The sequence below is a fragment of the Diabrotica undecimpunctata genome, chromosome 3 (assembly GCF_040954645.1).
Source record: "Diabrotica undecimpunctata isolate CICGRU chromosome 3, icDiaUnde3, whole genome shotgun sequence".
NCBI lineage: Eukaryota > Metazoa > Arthropoda > Insecta > Coleoptera > Chrysomelidae > Diabrotica > Diabrotica undecimpunctata.
The window spans coordinates 49669644-49689828 of NC_092805.1; the positions used below are offsets into that span (position 1 = coordinate 49669644).

The 20185-nt window shown below is 32.1% G+C and overlaps 1 protein-coding gene across 2 annotated transcripts in view; it reads left to right on the forward strand.

The window, feature by feature from the left end:
* The first annotated feature begins 3032 nt into the window (after positions 1–3032).
* The window catches only part of LOC140435585 (uncharacterized), a 51552-nt gene continuing 34399 nt past the window's right edge, over positions 3033–20185 (forward strand). The window contains exons 1-3 of one of the 2 annotated variants that reach the window (XM_072524332.1): positions 3033–3186; positions 16624–16868; positions 16979–17352. In XM_072524332.1, coding sequence (XP_072380433.1) covers positions 3132–3186; positions 16624–16868; positions 16979–17272 — 594 coding nt within the window. In that variant the 5' untranslated portion in view covers positions 3033–3131 and the 3' untranslated portion in view covers positions 17273–17352. Of the gene's footprint in view, positions 3187–16623; positions 16869–16978; positions 17353–20185 lie in introns of those variants that run through there. The other variant, XM_072524334.1, reaches the window with a different exon arrangement.

Below are 20185 nucleotides of genomic sequence, written 5' to 3' on the forward strand. Positions count from 1 at the left end.
ACCTCGTACAGCCCCGGTGATTTATATGGTTTGTTATATCGTTGTCCTACACCGATATCTTATGGTGTCTTGTCCGTGCTGCTGTTCTGAGTCTGGTATTATCAATTTTGCTAGACCCTTGCAAGTGAACCCTAAAGACATCCTTTAAAAAGTGGCTGGAAGCACTCACCTGCAGAACAAACAAAAAATAGATCTTAATACTTTACAACAAATGACTGAAAACAGAACAAAGCTAGCCGACTTTGAGTTAATTTTAACTCTGGAACAAAGATCACAAAAATATATTCGAATGCATATTTATATTAAATAAAAATAAAGGACAACATTCACAGTAAAGGATCGACTTAAAACACATACAACGCAATATCATAAACACAGTGTAATTGAAGACAAAGTGAGAAGAGCTCCTTATCCTTCCCCAAAAAAGAAAAAAAAACCTCAAAATTGATCTATTATCCAGAACATTCTCAGAAGTATAGTAATCTCCGTGCGGTATAATAGTACGTAGGATAGGATATATAAATCAGTAATTATTATTAACATAAATTGTTACACTTTTATTCGCTAGAAAGACATTGGGACTATTTGACAACATAGGAAAAAGGTATGGACATTCTCATATGCGTTTAAAATGTATTTTCTGATATCATATAATTAACGTATTTTGTATGTATACTTTCCTTTGCAAAAACTACTCACCATTATTGGCGATATATTGATTTTTAATTTACAATTTGTGAAATAGGTAAATTTCTTTTAAAAAATTTAGAGTGTATTGTTTATATTAAACTACTTGTCTTATAATGTTTTTATTATCGAAATATTTGTGATTAGATTATTTTTGAATAAATTTTGAACAGCTTAACAAGTGTTTTACGTTAAGAGTTGTATTAAATGGCAAAATGGTTTAATTTTTTTAATCGAATAATTTCAACTACATTAATATTTTGTGAACTAAATATTGTTGACTGTATCTTTGGCACAATAATCTGTTTCTGTGTCTTTTCGAATACCTTCGTCCAATTTAACCCAAAGTATTATGATGCTTGTGTTTTTTATCTAAAATATTAATTTGGCTTTCACGGGGGACCTGCTGAATCGTCTGAATGGAACTTAAAGAGTTGCAGTTGCAGGTTGCAGATCTATAATTACCAGCGTGTCATTACTCATATTTACAAAATTATAAATTTTGATGTTTATTTTTCTTCTCTGCAGCTATTGATTTTGGAAAAAAAATTAAGAATAAAAAAGTTTTAAATAAAACAAGAATTTTCTCGAAAAAAAGTCTTGACATAAAATAAAGTAAGAGTTGCTAATTTCACCCCCCTATAATGTTACAAGAATATTAAAAAAATACCCGTAGTTAGTCCTTTGCGACTGTACCAAAATTAGAGAATTTCATGTTCAGCTATCTCCAGGATTTATTATGATGGGTTGAATATCAATATCAACTATATTTTGCTCTCGGACACACCGCTTTTGAATAATTTCATGAGTATGTCTTACACATTTTTCCCAAATGTCTCCATTACATTGATTAAGCGCCTCTTTCCACATATTTATAACAGCTCTATCAGAATAGCCGTCCCTACCAATATGCTTATTCTAATATGATTTGCAATTTGTCCAAATTAATTCAATAGCGTTGAATTCGCAATTATAAGGAGGTAGTCTCAACACTTCATGACCATGCTCTCTTAGTAACTCATCAATAACATACACATTTTCTTTTTTAATAATTTGTGCAACTTGTAATAATTCAGGTTTTGTAAATTTTGGGTCAAATTGGATGTTATTTGTTGTCAGCCAGGTAACAATTTTATCTTTCTTTGAAACAGTGGTAGGTTGCTTTTCTATCTTTGCCTTATCCACTTAGTTGCTTTGCCTTATCCACTTAGTAAAAATGTCGTTGTTCATTTTCCATGGTAATTAATATGTTTAGACTTAGAAAAAAACAATAAACTTGCTTCGGAAACAAATCCTTTAGAAGAACCAGCGTGAACAATTATGAAACGTTTACCATTAAAACCTTCTGGTTTACGTACACTTTTGCTACTAGTGTCTTGCCAGGAAGTTCTTTTATTTCCTTTTGAATAAATCCATGTTTCATCCAAAAAAAAACCAAGTTCTCTTGGATGCACACTTTCCAGGTTTTCAAAGTACTTACCAAAGAATTTTGCTCTTAAAGCGGCAATATTGGTTCGTTCGAATAATGATCTTCGATTGTCATTCTTTTTATATTTTAATCCTATATTTCTCAGTACAATGCTCAAGGATGTTTTTCCCATAATAACAACTTCTTTTTCCTCTAATTTCTATTTCAAACTTCGTAGACTAACATGCTTTTCTAAGAAAAAAGATAAAAACTAGTAATAATAGTTAAAACTTTATTTTAGAAGTGTTAATTTTGATGTGAAACACCTATTGGCTGGGGTATAATCCAGATCGTTTTTATTTTGTACAATATCAACTTATCTACTCCTGATACTTACTTTGTAGGTACATATTGTACACAGTGTTTCGTATTGCCATTTTAGCTCCTTCAGGCAGATCAGTTGTCTTGCTTTTACGACGACGTCGACAAATTTATCACAAACTGTTGTTATATTACTGTCTTTGTCTCATGTATTATTAAATTTTGGACAAGCGGCTTAATTTCAACATTTTATATTCTGTAAGTAGAAATGAGATAAAATTAAAAAATAGTTCGTGAATAATTTCATACATGTGCAAAAATACAGCGAACGAACTGTATGTATGTTTTATTTTGTTTCTATATTAGAATTGTTAATTGTTTACCACTTTACCTAAAACCTTTTATTACAATAACAGGTGCGCCATTTATATACAAATTTATACAAAATATACCAAAAAATGCATTTGGCATATATTCTGGTCTATATTTATCAAGAATTTTAAGTTAATCTATATTTTCAATCTAATACAAATTCAATAGTAAACTGCTAATCTGATTAAAGTATACTAATAATATATCTTATCTTATAGGTGATATTTTGAAAAATAATAATTTGCATATAAATATCAATCCTATATGTGCTCTCTGATGCTGCAAAATTCAGTATAAATTCATACGTTGTTTGATTAAGTAAGATCCGTTTGAATATTTAACAATGAAAAATTTTGTGGTTCTAACAGTAGTTTTTGCACTTGCTTATGCTAACCAAGGTTAGTATAGATAATAGAATTTTATTTGTCATTTAACGTATTACTAATACTTTCTTAAAAAGATATTGTTCTATCTTTGCATAATGGTGTTTTTTAATATATTGTTATTATAGATCTAAATTTGTTGTATTTACCATTTACTACTAACACCACTCTAAAAGACTAAAATAATGAATAATTATATTTAAATATTGTTACTACATATCTCTATTTTAAGTTTCTAATATTATTTTGAATTAACGATATGGTTGTTTTGTTTTGCTTCATTTTGCTACATATACAGTACTTTTTAGATAAAACTATCCACCGTAAATAACTTTTGAACTTCTTATTTTTAGGAAAAACGCAAAAACACGTCAATTAATATTTGAAGGGGGAGACATTATGTCATATTTAATGTTGCTGGGAAATGCACCCTCTCAGCCCCTGTATCATCCCTTTATTGTTTTTTAATTACTTCCCCCTCTTTTTATTTTATATTTGGTTTTTCTTTTTCGTACCAATTTCAAAAATGTTTAATACATTCGGTTTGAAGTGATTAGTTTATGAGATAGACAATGTATCTTTTAACAAGATAATATCTCTCTCACCTTAATTAAATCTAACAAAATAGATTGTTGCGTAATTTAAACTTTTTAAATATTTAACCGTACTATTTGTAGTACCTTCAAAAACCAATAAACAAAAAACTTTACTTTTGATTAAAGTTTTATCAAAGGTTTTCGATATTATTTCGACATTCATTTTAATCGTTTAATAGCCAATGACAATTTATTATAACTTGTAACAGACTATTTTGATACGTGTGCAATTTGATCGCTGAAATGGTTTACACTTTGTAAGAAAGAATCGAAATTGTACGTTTATACTACAAAAATAATAATTATGCAAGAGCTGCTGCTCGAGTTTTTAACGAAACACACCACAATAGGCTTTCGGGGGTAAAAGTGGTAAACTTTCAGACGACTGGACTACTTGTAAAATAAATAACGAAGCAATCCAAGTAGCCGTTTTAGGGCAAGTTAACTTAGAGGTTGAGCAATCACTTTTATCTTCTACAGCCTTTCGAGTCCTCCATAAATTAAAGTTTCATCTATACAAAATTAAATTGGTACAAGAGTTAAATAAAGAAGATTTTGATCGTTGTCTCGAATTTTGTGAATTAATGACGAAATGATGATAACCTTTCTGAAGATTTGGTTAAATTTCAACATGATGGAGCTCCACCATAATTTGCTTTACCTGTGCGACAATTTTTAAATGAAACTTTTCCCGCTCATTGGAAGGATTGAAGAGGACAGAAGATGGATTGCCACCTATACCCGGTTCCCAATTTGTTGATAGCTCACTACAAGTTTAACCCTAATTAGAAAACTGAAATATAGAGAGGATAAGTAATACGATATAATAGTAAAAATCAACCTAAAACTGACGGTTTAAGACGTTTTCGACTAACCCACCTTATATCTGAAGGAATACAATACCTAATAATCCTATTACGGGGGTATTTTGAATGGTTAGATATGAACGACCAGTGTCGTAGAGTATATGATTGAAACATTTATTTGAACTAAATAAATATATTTTTTAAATTGTACTTATGTAAATTGTATTTTTTAATAAAACTTATTTATTTTATTCAAAAATAAAAAGTTTCTTTCCATTTGTAAAAGATACATTTATTTAATTAAGGAAAAAGGCGCCAAATGTCGCCTGGCAAAATTTCCAATGTGTTTTAAATGTATCCATTATTTTCGAATCCGTAGAAAACTAATAAATATTTTTGAAAAATTTAAACGCAGAATGAAAGATTACATTATTACTCAGGGCAGAAAGTCTCTGAAAACTTCTACAGTGTTTATTTTAATATTTTATGTAACAGGTGTGAAAATAAAAGAGAAAATATAGTATAATTTTTAATTGAAAATATTGCATGCAAAAGAAACTTTTTATTTATTCTAAAAAATATTTCATTCTGCTTTTAAATTTTTCAAAAATGCTTTTTAGTTTTCTCAGGATTTGAAAAAAAAAATGGATACATTTAAAACACATTGAACATTTTGACAGGCGACATTTTGCGCCTTTCCCCTTTAATACCTTACGATTACAACTACTATTACTTACCTTATATAATTACGATTAGAAAACTATTTAAATTCGAAATAAATAGGATCAACTTCGGAATCCGAGTCGTCTTGAGGGTTAATAATTAGGTTAATAATCTCTACGGTCGCATCAATTATGTTATCAAGATCCCACATTTTATGTTCTTCTTCTATTACATGTCTTACTGCATCTTTCCAGTTTTGTTTTGTAATATGTTATAGAGACTCGTATAACAATTCACGTACAACTTGTATTTTATATGACTTATTTTTTCTAGCCACATAACTTTTCATTTGTGCTCAAATGAGGTCAATTAGATTTATTTCGCAGTGGTAGAGTGGAAGTCTAAAGACTGTGATGTTTCGCCTTTCCGCCATTTTGTCAACTACGTATTTCTTGAACTTAGATTTGTGTTGCCGGGCAATTTTTAAAAGTTCTGCTTTTACCATTCCATCTTCGTAAGGCAGATACTTATTCCGCAGCCAGTCAAGAATATTCTGTTTCTTCCACGCGTTCGTTAGAAGTCTTTCTACTAGTCGTGAATGATAAGGTGCATTATCTAATACTATAATTGAATTTGGTGGTATGTGCTCATTCATTTGCTCAAAATACTCTTCGAAAACATCAGCTGTCATCTCCTCGTGATAGTCTTTTGTGCTTTTGGAATGAAATTCCAACAAACCATGCTTAACAAATTCTTTTTCACTGCCAATGTGAGAAATTATTAATCTACTGCCTTTACCAGAAGGTGGGGAAATACCAGTAGACCAACCTTCCATAAAGGCTTGCCTGGAGCTTAATATATTTTTATCTGACCAATTTTTTTTTAGAGTATGACCTGAGTTTACCCACGTTTCATCCTGGTAGAAGATGGGCCTTTCTTCAGCCCGCAATTTTCGTATGAATCTTAGATAATTTCTTCTCCAACATCATCTTCTCCTCCCGGTCAATCAAAAGTGATTTTCGGTCTGATTTCTTCCACCGGAAATTTAATTCTTTTTAAAACTTGCCACAATTTAGTTCGTCCGATATGAGGCAAATCCGGGTAGTCTGTAACTTCTTGTAAAATTTTTTTTAGGTTTGGTATTTCTTTTTTGAAAAAAAAAATCCATGAATTTTCCTTCGAATACCATTTTTGGCAAATTCATCAATTTCAATAGGCTTTTTCCCGCTCTTTAAGTGTTCGTTTGTGTTTAGGTTAGCTATACCGTGTTTTTTTTTCTTTCTGATATGAACCTATATAAAGTTGACTCTCCTACGCCAGTCATGTTGGCACAACTTTCGACTATGTTGCGAACAGTGTTTGTGGGATTCTGAGAAACCAGAGCATCGTGAACATTCAGGACAATAGTCTTCTCTCTTGGTGAATAGACAGACTTACTGACTGTACGCAACAATACCGGTGTAAAACTTGATGATGAAGCCATCACAAACAATCCAACAAAACGAGCACGAGCGAAAGGTACGTATATGTTCGTAGGTATATGGAATAAAAAATCACTCATGAACTGCATATAATTCGCAAAAGAAATATTCGAGACGCTAATTACTGCCGTAGACGCGAAAACACCGACGAGCCGTAAATTACATGCGATCAAAAACGTACTAAATAAAAAAATTGTTTTCGTTCGTAATAACTTCACCCTTTCAAGTTAAGTTTCGAATATAATTATATTATTAAAAATCTGGGGAATTCCATCTTAATTATCTTGCAACGAATAGTACCTTCGGATATGAATTCCAGGTTTTCTAGTAAAGTGATTAAACGCGAAGATTAGTATTGAAATATCCAAAGAGATAAGGTATTCTTATTAACAAAATTGTTAATGGTTAAATATTTTTATTAATATAATATAATAACCAACATTAGTCGTGAAAGTTTTAATTGTTTTTTTGCTAAATATATTAGTATTAAAATATTATCAATATTATATAACAGTATTAAAACATTATATTATTATTTAATGAATAAACACCTTAGGAACGCCTATGGTTTACGACCGTTTTATGAGTTTGAGGCATATTTCGTGCTCTCAACAATTTGTGAAGGAAGAATAGTTCATCGAATTTAACACCCCTAGACTTCTTCTTATGGGGTATTTAAAAACAAAAAATTAATCAACAATTGAATGCGGACGTGTTAAGCGATATCAGAGAAGAATTTTAAAATTGATTGTACCATTGTATGGAAGTGAATGGCAGTCATTTTGAACAATTATTGTAAAAAAATTTAGAAGTGAACTGTTCATTCTTAATGTTTGTAAACAAAATTGTTAAAAAGTAATTTTTTGTTTTAAGTAAGTCTTCTTGCTTTTGTATTTATTTTTCTCATAAACTTATCACTAAAAGTATTATGTGTTATACATTTCTGAAATCACAAAGAGGAGAATCCGAATGTCAAATAAAAAAGGTAGAGATAATTAAAAATTATTAAGGGATGATACAGGGGTGAGAGGAAGCCTTTCCCAGCAAGCTTAAATATGACATAATGGCTTCTCCTTCAAATATTAATTGACGTGTTTTGCACTCTTCCTGAAAATTAGAAGTTTAAAAGTTATTTAAGGGGGATCATCAATTAGCCTATATTTGTCCACTGCTGAACGTAGGCCTCCCGTAAAATTTTCCACCTATTTCTATTTGAGCTTCTTGCATTCAGTTTGTGGTGATGCGCTTGATATCATCCGTCCATCTAGTCGGTGGTCGTCCTCTGCTTCGATATGCCTCTTGCCTTGGTCGCCATTCCAGAATCTTTCTGGTCCATCTATCATCCGTTAATCTGGCAACATGTCCGGCTCAAGCCCATTTAGCCATGGCTATTTTTTCAACTGCATCTGTGACTTCTGTTCTTCTTCTTATTTCTAGGTTTTAAGGGGGATAGTTTTCTCTAAAAAGCAACTGTATATTCCACCATTTTATTCTATATAACAGGAATACATAACAGGGAAAAGTTAAATAAAATGTGTATACTTACAAATATTTATGTGTTCGCCAAAAATCTCAATTAATTTTTAGCTTATATTTTATTGTTTTTATTTTATATTTAATTGAAGCTTCTTCTTCATTTCTTAGTAATTGTCCCTGCATAGACGGTTATAATTTTATATTTCTGAAGTTACGTCTTACAGTAATAAATTCTTAAATCGTGCCGACAGTACAAAACATGAACTCTAGTGATCGCCCTGCCAATATTGCGTTGTAGGCGAGGAAATAAAGCTCTTAAAAGCACTAAACCTACCAATTTTCCACAGCAATATGAATCAATATCCAACTTTTTTTATACGATTTGAAAACGTGTCAGGAAAGTTTGTGAATAAAATTCAGAGTAGTAAAATAAAAATTGCATTTAAAAAAAATGCATTTTCAAAGTACATTGAAAATGAAAAAAATTTTAAACTTTTTAAAATTCTATTTTAAATTAATTTCAAAATCTAAAATTTTCTAAAATTTTCAAAACTAAGAAAATGTCGATAGGAATCAGTTCAATTTTGTTATACAGGAGTTTTCAGGGTCGTTGAATACAAATATAATAACAAAGATGGTCTTCGAGCCACCTGAAGCTCAGGATGGACCTCGTCTCCTGGTGTATGTCAATTTCATTCTAAATCAGTCGTTACTCGTGGGGTTTTCGAGGTCACTGAATACGAATATGATAACGAGATAGTCCTCGAGCTACCTGAATGCGAATATTATGACGGCAATATTTCTCGAGCTACCTGGTGGAGGATGGACCTCGTCTTCTAGAGCTTTATGTTATTTTTATTCAAAATCAGTCAAAAGTCATTACTCTAGGGTTTTATGGGTTGTTGAACCAAAATATTACGACGACGATGGTCTACAAGGCATCCGGTGGCCAGGGTGACATCGTCTTCTGGAGTTTCGATAATTTCATTATATATTAGTCAACAGTCATTAATCGGGGGTTTTCATGGTCGCTACGAATATTTCGTTATTAAATCAAGCTACTCATGCGACTTTATGTACACACACACACATAATCGTTTCTCTTCTACCGTTAGATATCACGGGGGGTAATTCTAGCTTTTAATAAACTTTTTGTTCATGCTTTTCTGTTTTTCTCCAACTGTGTTGCTTCTTGCCAAGATTTGCCCTTATTTTGTAATATCTTTCCTATGTCGCTGTTACACTCTTATATTGGTCTGGTTTTTCTGTTTTTTCCTAGTGGCTTAGCTTCCCACACTCTTTTTACTTATCTGCTATTGTCCATTTGTGTTATATGACCGAACCATGCTAATTTTTTATTCTTTATTGCGCCAACTAACGGTTTAATTTTAGGCCTGTTTCTTATTTCTTCATTTTTGAGTCTGTCTGTCCTTCTTGTCCCGATCGTTCTTCTGATATATTTCATCTCTGCTACTTATATCTTGCACTGGTGTCTTCTATTTAAGATCCAGTTCTCTGCTCCGTATGTCATCGTTGGCCTATATATTGTTTTATATATTGTCATCATTATTTTCTTTGATAATTCTTTGTTGTTGAAAAATTCTCTATTTAGTGCCTGGAATAGTTTTCCTGTACTATCTACTCTATTGTTGAGATCGTCCTCGATGCTTCCTCTGTTGTTTATTACTGTTCACAGGTATTTGTATTTGTATGTTTGCTTTATTTTTTTTATCTATTATCACTTTGATTTGGTTATCCGCGTCATTTTTATTGTTATTTTTATTATCTCTCTCTTCTCTTTATTTACATTTAGGTTGTATTTGTTTGGCTCCTTAGTTCCATTTCTTTAAATTGTGAGTTTTTTTGCTCTTTCAGCAAATAATACTAGGTCATCTGCAAATACGCATATCTCTACATTTAATATTTGCATTCTGATTTATATTCCATAATTCTTTTATATATTTCAATATATCTGGACACTCCATAGTACCCAAGAGCTTTTCCAGTCTTTATCTTTCACATTGCTTCCTCTAGCTCGTCTTCCTATATAGCTCCTTGTTTCTTTCTGATCCATCAATTACGTTGTTTTTATTTTCCTTTGCTTTTCCTTGCTCTCCGTTTAATAGTTGTCCTCTCCGTTTTTCCATTATATCCTTGTCATAGGTTAATTATTCAACGGGTCCATTATTTTTGTGTATATCCGTTTTTGGGCATTATTTAATTTAGTTTTATTTCTTTGTTGCTTCGTAGGTTTTTCTGTGTTCTATAAAACAATTTTACTTTTTCTTTAATATTTTTCTCCATTTGTTCTCCAAACATGTCTCGGCTTTTCCTTTCCTCATTTTTCACTATTTCTTGAGCTTTTATTCCCTGTATTTTGTATCTTTCATATTTTTATTGCATTTTGTCTTGTATGTACTTTTTCCATAATTTTTTCTTTTCTTTAATTTCGATTTTTACCTCCTTATTTTACCATAGTGTCTATTTATCTTTCCTATTATAATTTGTTGTCCCACATACTAGTTTTGATGTATTTGTCATAGCATTTTTAAATTTTCCCAATTCTTCTTCTACTATTTCTGTCATTTCTTCTTCTTTGTCCATTTCCTGCTCTAACTCCTCCTTATATCTAATTTTTGTTGATCCTTCCCTTAGTTTATGTATTTTAATTATTACCTTATATTTCTTATTCTTGTCTTTTGTGTTTTTTCTTCCTATTCCTTTGCTGTTAAATGTAGTTTCCAGCAGGCAGTGATCATCGTCTGTTTCATAGCTTCTTCTCACCCTTACGTCTCTTGTTCAGCTTCTCTCTGTATTTTTGACTCTATAGTATAGTCAATAATTTATTGTTCGTTTCTTTATATGACTTCTCTTGTGGTATTTTGCATCTCTTTGAGAATGTGTATTCATGATCATCATGTTATTATCTCAACAAAATTCAAGTAATAGTTTTCCATTATTGTTGATTTTGTCATCTCCATAATAATATGGTCCTATAACACCATTTCATTTTTCTACTTTTTTCCCACTTTAGCATTTAAATCTCCTGCCATTACTAGATTCTGTGTGCAATTATTTATTACTTCTTGCAGTTTGTCCCAGAATTCATTTTTTTTTTTTTCATTTTTTGTTGCATCTTCATCACGTTCATAGGTTTGTAATTGCTTTCTCGGTGCCCATCCCTATGTCAACTCTAACTATACAATCGTTAAAATATATCCAATTCCTCACTTTATTGATAATATTTTTCTTTACAATGCATGCAACCTCTGCATGTGCTCTCTTTTTCTTTTCTACTCCACTATATATTAGTAAGCTTCCGTTTTCCATAGTCGTGATTTCTTTTCATTTTCTTTTTTTTTTCTGTTATATCTACTAATTCAATTTTTTTGTCTTCTAACTATTTCCCCAGTTCTACTTCTTTTCCGTTATATACTTCTTACATTCCATGTTGCCATTTTTAAAATGTTTTTCATGTTTCTTAATATGTTGTCTTTTAAATGTGGTGCGTGCCTTTCTGTCTGTGTTTATCATATTTATATCAACTCATGTTCTTATTCTATACTTTTTTTTATTTCCCTTTTCATCCACTTATTTTCTTCCACTAGTTTTGTTAACTAGCTTGCACTGTATTATTTGTAGCTTTTCCTATAATGTGTATTTTTTTGGTTCCAATTCAATCTTTCTTATTATTATAATTATAAATCCATAACCTACTTTTATCCTTTTTCCATTTAATCTGGAAGTTTTCTTTGTATTTCTATCTCTTTTAGTGTCAGATCACATTCTATGTATACCCGGTGTTGTTGTTCTGTTTCTTCTTCTTCTTATGGTGCCCTATCCAATTAGTGGATGTTGGCGTCAATTTTGGCACACTCCTCTCGGTCTTATGTGGCCCTAAAGAGTGCATGGACATCGAGGTTTGTCCAATCCCTTATATTTTTAGGTCATGAGTATTTCTTGATCTGTCCGGTTCCGAGGCAAAGTTGCAGTTTTTATATCTAGTTTTTTTTTCGAGGGTGGGTAGATAACCCTCCGCTTAACCATCCTCTTTTATCCGGGCTTAAGACCGGCTACAGTAAGGTGATTTCCGAGCTACTCAATCAACCCGTTCCTCACCCTAGCCCAGGCAGTTTTTGTATAAACTGGTATGGGAGGAGATTCCCACAGGCAAAAGACCACTCGGTCGTCCCAGAATGCCAAGTCAGCCAAGACCCACACAGGGTTGTAGCGCTACGTGATGATGATGAGTATTTCTTTCTTCCGATGCCCCGTTTTCCCTTCTATCTTCCCTTCCATAATAAGCTTTAAAAATTGGTACTTGGAATTTCGAAATATATGATCCAAATAAGCAGTTTTTCTTCTTTTTATTATTGGCAGTAATTATCGTTCTCTGTCCATTCGATTTAATACTTCGACATTTGTTGTGTCATCTGTCCAGGGAATTTTAAGTAGTCTTCTAAATACCCACATTTCAAAGGCTTCCAATCGGTTCATTACATTGGCCTTTATTTGCATGTTCTTATTGTTTACTCCTATATGTAATTGCATATTTCGTGTTCTGCTAACCACCATTACCTTCGTCTTGTCTATATTAATCTTCAAGCCCAGTCGTTCTCCTTCAGTGTTTATTCTATCTATTATTAGTTGTAACTCTTCTTAGCTATCAGCTATTATGACTGTATCACCAGCATAGCAAAGATTACTAATAGTCTGTCCGTTGATTTTGATTCCATCTTCAGTGTCACTTAATGCTCTATCGAAAATCTTTTCAGAGTAAAGAATAAAAAGAAGGGGTGACAGGACACAACCCTGTCGTACACCTTTTTCGATTGAGAAATATGATGTAGATTCCAGTCCTACTCTCACAGATGCCACTTGATTCATATAAAGGTTTTTTATTACTTTAAGCTCATTCTCATCTATCGAACGTTCCTGGAGCAATGTTACTAATTCTGAATGATTAACACAATCGAACGCTTTCTGGTAATCTATAAAGCATAGGAAGACATCTTTTTGCTGATCTCTGCATTTCTGAAGTAGGACAGTTAAGCTATAAAGTGCTTCTTTTGTGCCAAATCCTTGTCTGAAACCGAACTGTGTGGGAATATGTCTCTTTCACATCTATTGTATATTCTTGTGTGAATTATCTTTAAAAAGAGTTTTTGTTCTGTTTATTTTTGTTGTTATACGCAATTCTTTGTTTGTAACATTATATATATATATATATATATATATATATATATATATATATATATATATATATATATATGTATATATAAATGTATATATATATATATATATATATATATTTATATATATATATATATATATATATATATATATATATATATATATGGTGAATAGAGTATCTCTATCATAGAATATCATCAAATCGACAAACAAGGAATGATTTGACCAAGATTGCCAACAATTAATAAAAGCAAAAACATAGCTGGGCAGAAACGTATATAATGGAATTCCCGATTGAATATATTGAAAACTAAGAAAGGATGCCAGCAGAATGTGTAGAAAGAAAAAGAGAGAAATGTTAAATAAAAAACTACAACAAAGTATAGAATATAATAACAGAAGAGAGGCTAGGAAATTTTACAAGGAAATCAAGCGATACACTTAAGAACACATGACAAGAACAACAGTGTGCAAGAACGAGAACGGGGCAATTATTAGCTAGAAAGAGAAAGTAATGAACAGGTGAAAGGAGCAATTTCAAGAGCTCTTAAACCCAAAAACAGAACAAAACCAAGAAGAGAAAAAATTCATCATACAGCGGAACAACTAGTTGAGGAACCAACATTGAAGGAAACTATTTACGTCATAAAATATTTAAAAAATAACAAAAGCGCCTGGCACATATGAAATAACTGCAGAACAAATATAGAATGGTAGACATGTGCTAGGAAAACGTATCAGTAAAATAATCTGCCGTATATGGACACTAGAAGTCATTCCAAAATATTGGAAAGTAGTATCATATTTCCTATGAACAAGGGAGAGACAAACGACTCTGCGATTAACAAAAAAAAAACGACAAACAAGTTATAGGAGCATAACAGTGTTAAATGTCGACTATATAATATTATCAGGAATTATATATAGCTTTCTTGAATCATTTTCGGAAGAAATAATTTGTGAATACTAATGTGGTTTCATACCAAAGAGATCAACTATGGACCAACTACATATGTTAACATGAAAAACGTGCTGAATGTAACAGACCAATTTACAACTTATGTACCGATTTCAAACAGACTTTACGTTTGGTGGAGTAGATAGACAAAAAATGTTAAAACAACTATCCATGTTAATAATACCAAAAAAGTTAGTTAAACTTATACAAATGACTTTGTAGGGTTCCAAGGCTACGGCGAGAATATATGGAGATATAACAGAGGCATTTGATATTAAAAATGGAGTTAGGCAAGGTGATGCATTATCAACAACACTTTTTAATTTACGTTTGGAGGATATTATCAGAAAACTAGATAGGAATGGCTATATTATTACAAGATCGACTCAAATATGTGCATATGCGGATGATGTTGTCATAATAAGCCGCAATAGAAAGGTATTAACTGAAAAAGCTATATATTTGAAACGAGAAGCAACTGTGCTTAGTTTAAACATAAATGAAATAAAAAACAATATATGGAGGGCACAAAGTCCGATTGTCATGAGCGTCAGAAGGTAGACAACCTAGGTACGGATTCTTAGAGGTAATAAATGATTCTATACATACAAAGACAATGAAAAGGAAGTAAATCTACAGAATAGTAATTAGACCAGTGGTCACATATGGATGTGAAACGTGGACCCTTTCAACCACTGATGAAAATTAATTGAGAATATTTGAGCGCAAAATATTGACAAACATATTGTAGCAATGATTCATGGAGAATGAAAAAGGACTATGAGCTGGATAAATTTATGCAGAGCGCACATATCGTTAGATTTGTAAAGTCACAAAGACCAAACTGGCTTTAAAACTTACAAAGAATGCCAGATAATCGAGTTGTTAAATTAATCCAGAGATAGGAACCTCAAGCAAATAGGACAAGAGGATTCTTCTTCTTCTTGTAGTGCCTATTCGTTTTGGATGTTGGCGACTATCATGGCAATCTGTGTTTTGCAAATTGCGGCTATGAAAAGATTTGTGATTATTGTGTTAAACCACGTACACAGATTTTTCAGCCAGGAATTTTTTTGCCTTCCTGGTCCTCTTTACATTTTACTTTTCCTTGAAGAGTTAATTGCAGCAACCCATACCTTTCTCTGTTCCTCATGATATAGTCCAGGTAGCGTCTGTAAGAGTCCACGACTCAACTCCGTACAATAGTATATGAACGATATAACATCGTAGTAACCTGATTTTTATGGTTACTGATAAATCGTGACATTTGAATAGCTTAGCCATTTTTTGAAATGTAGATCTTGCTTTCTCTATCCTAGATTTTATTTCTAGGAAATAGTCCCAATTTTCATCGATGTTTGCACCAAGGTAGGTGTATGTTTTTACTCTTTCTATTGGTTGACCATTTACACTGATTCTTTCGATTTGCTGTTTCTTCTTAGAGATCATCATACATGTTGTTTTCTTAATGTTCAGTCCATATCTCTGACTCACTTCTGTGATTCTATTCATTAACTCCTAAAGGGCTTCGTAACTGTCAATACCACCGTGTCATCCGCGTATCTCATGTTATCGATACAGTCTCCGTTAATTCGAATTCCGAAGAATGTTTCTTGAAAAATTTCCTTAGAGTATATGTTAAACAGTAAGGGCGATATTATACATCCCTGTCAAACCCCACGTTTAATTTTGATATCATCGGACAAGAGGATAGGCCCCGTAAAAGGTGGACAGACGATATAAAGGAAGATCTTAAAACCATGAACATCAAGCAGTGGCGAAGTAAAGTATCCAACAGGACTGAATACAGCACCCTCTGAAAGAGATGATGCAGTGTCGTTTTCGTGGAGAACTTTACTTTATACGCATATTGTCTCTGATATTTAAATGTTGTAACCAATTCATTTTTTCTAATAAACACAAAAAAAAACAAAACCCAATTAAAATCATATTTCAGATCTGTTAAATTAAGAACTATTCACAAAGGACTACCTTCTACTCCTTAATAACTTAAAAAGTCGATTCTTAAATTTACTGGAATCAAAACCATCTTGATTGTTGTCTTAATTGTTTTTTTTTATTTTAAAAGCCCTCTGCTCTTACATAAATAACTCACCAAAAGAAATTACTACATTGGACTACCTTTAACGGATAAATCGCTATATCTCTTCATTTTATTTTTATTTAATCCTATATTTATTTGCTTAAACAATGCAACTAATGGTTGGCAAAAATCGTCACATATTTACCTAATTTTAAATCATACTTATTTATTTTAGATGATTATCTTCGTTGGGTAAGCTACGATGGAACAATACCAAACAATGCTGTACCAGCTGGAAACGATGCTAATAACAACACTCTTTATATTGGTCGAGTCTATCTAAACACCAATCCAGACAACGACAATTGGGATTGGTCCAAAGATGCAAAAGGCTACGTTCCCGGGAATCTTAAAAAAGGAGTTGTATCTTTAGATACTGTACTGTTCCAAAAGGTACATACAGCTACAGAAGGAATTGAGGTAATTATTAGCAATGTTTTTAGTATAATTGGAAGTATAAACAATAAATGTTTTAAAGCAAGCAAATTCAAAAACAATAACATGACTAATATCCTATGTCTGTGTTTTAGATTTTAACAGTAGTAAACAATGCAAAAATAGAATGGAAATTCGTTAAAAGCTATCAGTTTCCACAACTTTTTGACTCAGAAGAATATCATGTTGCTAGAGTAGGTTGGGAATATGAAGGAATGGAATTTAATTCTACTACATATCTTGGAAAAGCTAATTTTAACGATCAACCAAATATAGGAAAAATTTTCAATGCTGCTCTTTATTGGGCAGATAACAACATTTTATATTTCCCTTCACAGGGAACAGTCTTAAGGGGATCCTCATATTATGCTTTAGTTTATTATTATTAAGCATGTTTTAAGTAAAATTGAATATTTAATATATTTTAAATGTTTAATTAAATAAAAAATATGAATATAAAATAAAAGAATTTTTAGTTACCTAACGAAACCAAAATATTTTGAAAAATCTGGCTAATAAGCTAAATCGAATATTCATATGGTGCAAATATAGAACAAGTCATAGATTTTAAACTAATTCCAATGAAGCAAATATATCGAAATTATAAATGGCATTACAAATAATATATTATGTCTGCATTATTACAGAGTTCGCTGTTTAGGTCAGTTCTCTCTACCTGTTTCGATTAAAAGTTACACTCTGAAAAACTACAAAATCACCACGAAAAGGATTTACGTGTGTTTTGACATATATGAAAACTAATACTAACCTACTAGAACAACTGTAGTTCTTGTTTTCTTCACATCTACTCTATCACAGATAGACTAGACATGAAGACTATGGCTTTAGAAATGATATGGGCACAAGAGATGCTTTGTTCAGCTGGAATGAGCTGTCCTGGAGATGCATGAATATGAATCAGAACATGTATTTGTAGATTTTGAAAATCTACATTAACATTTACTTAAACATAAAAAGCTTGTAGAAATATTAAAATGCAAACATATTGACAGTGGTGATATGAAAATTAAATCTAATCTATACTGGAATAAAACTACCAAGGTGAAAGTTGATAACCAGAACACCCGAGATATCAAAATACAGAGAGGAGTCCGCCAGGATTGCGTCACCACTAGTCTTCAATGTCTACAGTGAAGCGGTATGTAAAGAAGCGCCCTTAGATTCAATAGAAGGTAAATCTATCAATGCAAACGTTTTGACTAACTTGTGTTTTACAGACGATACAGTAGTAATGACGGGTAACAACAATTATTTATAGAACGTAATGCAATGACTAAATGAATGCTGTCATGAATGCGGACTAAGGATGACTTTTGAAAAAAACTAAATGCATGATCATGACTAAATCAGCAGATGCAAACATCGAAATGATTGTTAAGGATACTGTAATTGAGAGGATGGATATCTACAAATACTTATGAACAGGGATAACATCAAGTGTAGACCAAACTAAAGAAATTAAGACACGGATTGAAATAGCACGTGAATTATTTGTTAAACTTAAAAAGTTTCTTTGTTGTCAGGATATAAGATTATGATTACGCCTAAGAATGCTTCGGTGTTACGTATTCCCTAGTCTTCTTTATGGTTTAGAAGCATGGACATTAAAACAAGTGCATTAAAAAGTGACTTAAAGAATATCAAACGCAAAAGTTACTAGAAGAATAGGAAATAAAGCTGAAATAATAGTAACTATCAAAAGAAGAAAACTTGAGTACTTAGTCCATGTTATGAGAGGGCAAAGATACTCATTGTTGCAGCTTATGATGCAAAGCAAAATTCGAGGAAAGCAAAATGTGGGAAGACGATGAATATCGTCGCTTAAGAACTTAAGGGGGTGGTTTGAATACAGTAGTGCAGAACTATTTAGAGCGGCAGTTACAGGGTCCACATAGCCATGCTGAATTTCAACCTTCGATAGAAGATGGAACTTAAAGAAGAAGAAGTCTATCACAGATTCCCTGTAATAGATTGCTCTCGAAGTTCCTTCCTTGGTCACTTTTCAAAGGAACTAAAAATTAGCTAATGTACTCTTTGATTAACAAATATCCAATACCGACAGCCTTCTAGTCTCTAATTGCACAGATCATGACCCATTTCGTCACGTAACCAATTACGGCCGACATGTACTTACATTTATTTCCACTGTTTAAATATAGCCCAACAATGTCCAAAGGTATTTTTTCAAATGGACTTCCAACATTGTACTGTCTTATAAAAGCCTTTCTTTTTTGGTAACGAAGTAGGTCCGTTACTAGGTAAGCTTAGCATAAATAATTCCTTTCTTCCACCAGTCCTATACAGCGTGAGAACTATTCATCCAATAAAATTGTTCTCGAATCCTCTTAAGTGTTTTCATTACACGCAAATGTCCCACCTCATGGACTGTCGTGTAACTGACAAAGTACTTTTACTATTCTGCTTTTTGGAATCGCCAACTGTAGTCTCTTTTCTAAACGATCATTTTGATTATTTTTCAGTTTTCTTTTAAGCAAGCAGTCTTCCATGATATAAGAGTTTCACTGGGCACAATACGTCTTAGCTGGTGAGCTTAGACTTAATTTTTCTTGCGAAGACGGTCGATAGTTTTCTTCTTTTTATTTTCAAGATTGCTCCAAAACTGAATCCTCCTCTTGTTCTTTTCTGATCTTAGTAGGCGTCCACTCGTCATTGACCGCTATTGTTCTTAGCACTGCTGCTTCCTTGTATTCCGTTTTGTTGCAGTGATAACACTCTATAAAAAGAGAATCAGCGTTTCTGTTGTTAACTCCGGCCCGATACTCAATCTTAAAATCGTATTCTCTTCTCCTAAGGCAATATTTTGGCTCAGGTTTTGAAAATAGTTTATTAAAATATCCAAAGACTTGTTGCTGTCCTTTTTTTCTGTATCTAATATAAATAAACTCTTCTTCTGGCAGTGGATACTCTAATATTGGTGCTGTGATTAAATGCTTCTTCGAGGTTTCAAACGCAGTTGGACAGTATGCATCCCAGTAGTATTCTCTTTGATCCTCTGTAAGTCGTGTTAATGGCTTAGCGATATCTGTAAGCTTCTTAATAAACCTCCGATAGTAAGTACGAGCCCAAGAAAACTTCACATTTGATCTTTGTCAATCGGTTCTGGTCATTCCTTAATGGAATCTATTTTTTTCTAATCCACGGCTACTGAATTTTTGCTGACTATATAACTTAAATAATTACCTTTACTTTTAAATAGCTGATACTTCTTTATATGTCTAAATATACCAGGTAGGTTTTCCAACATAAACCCTTCAAACAGA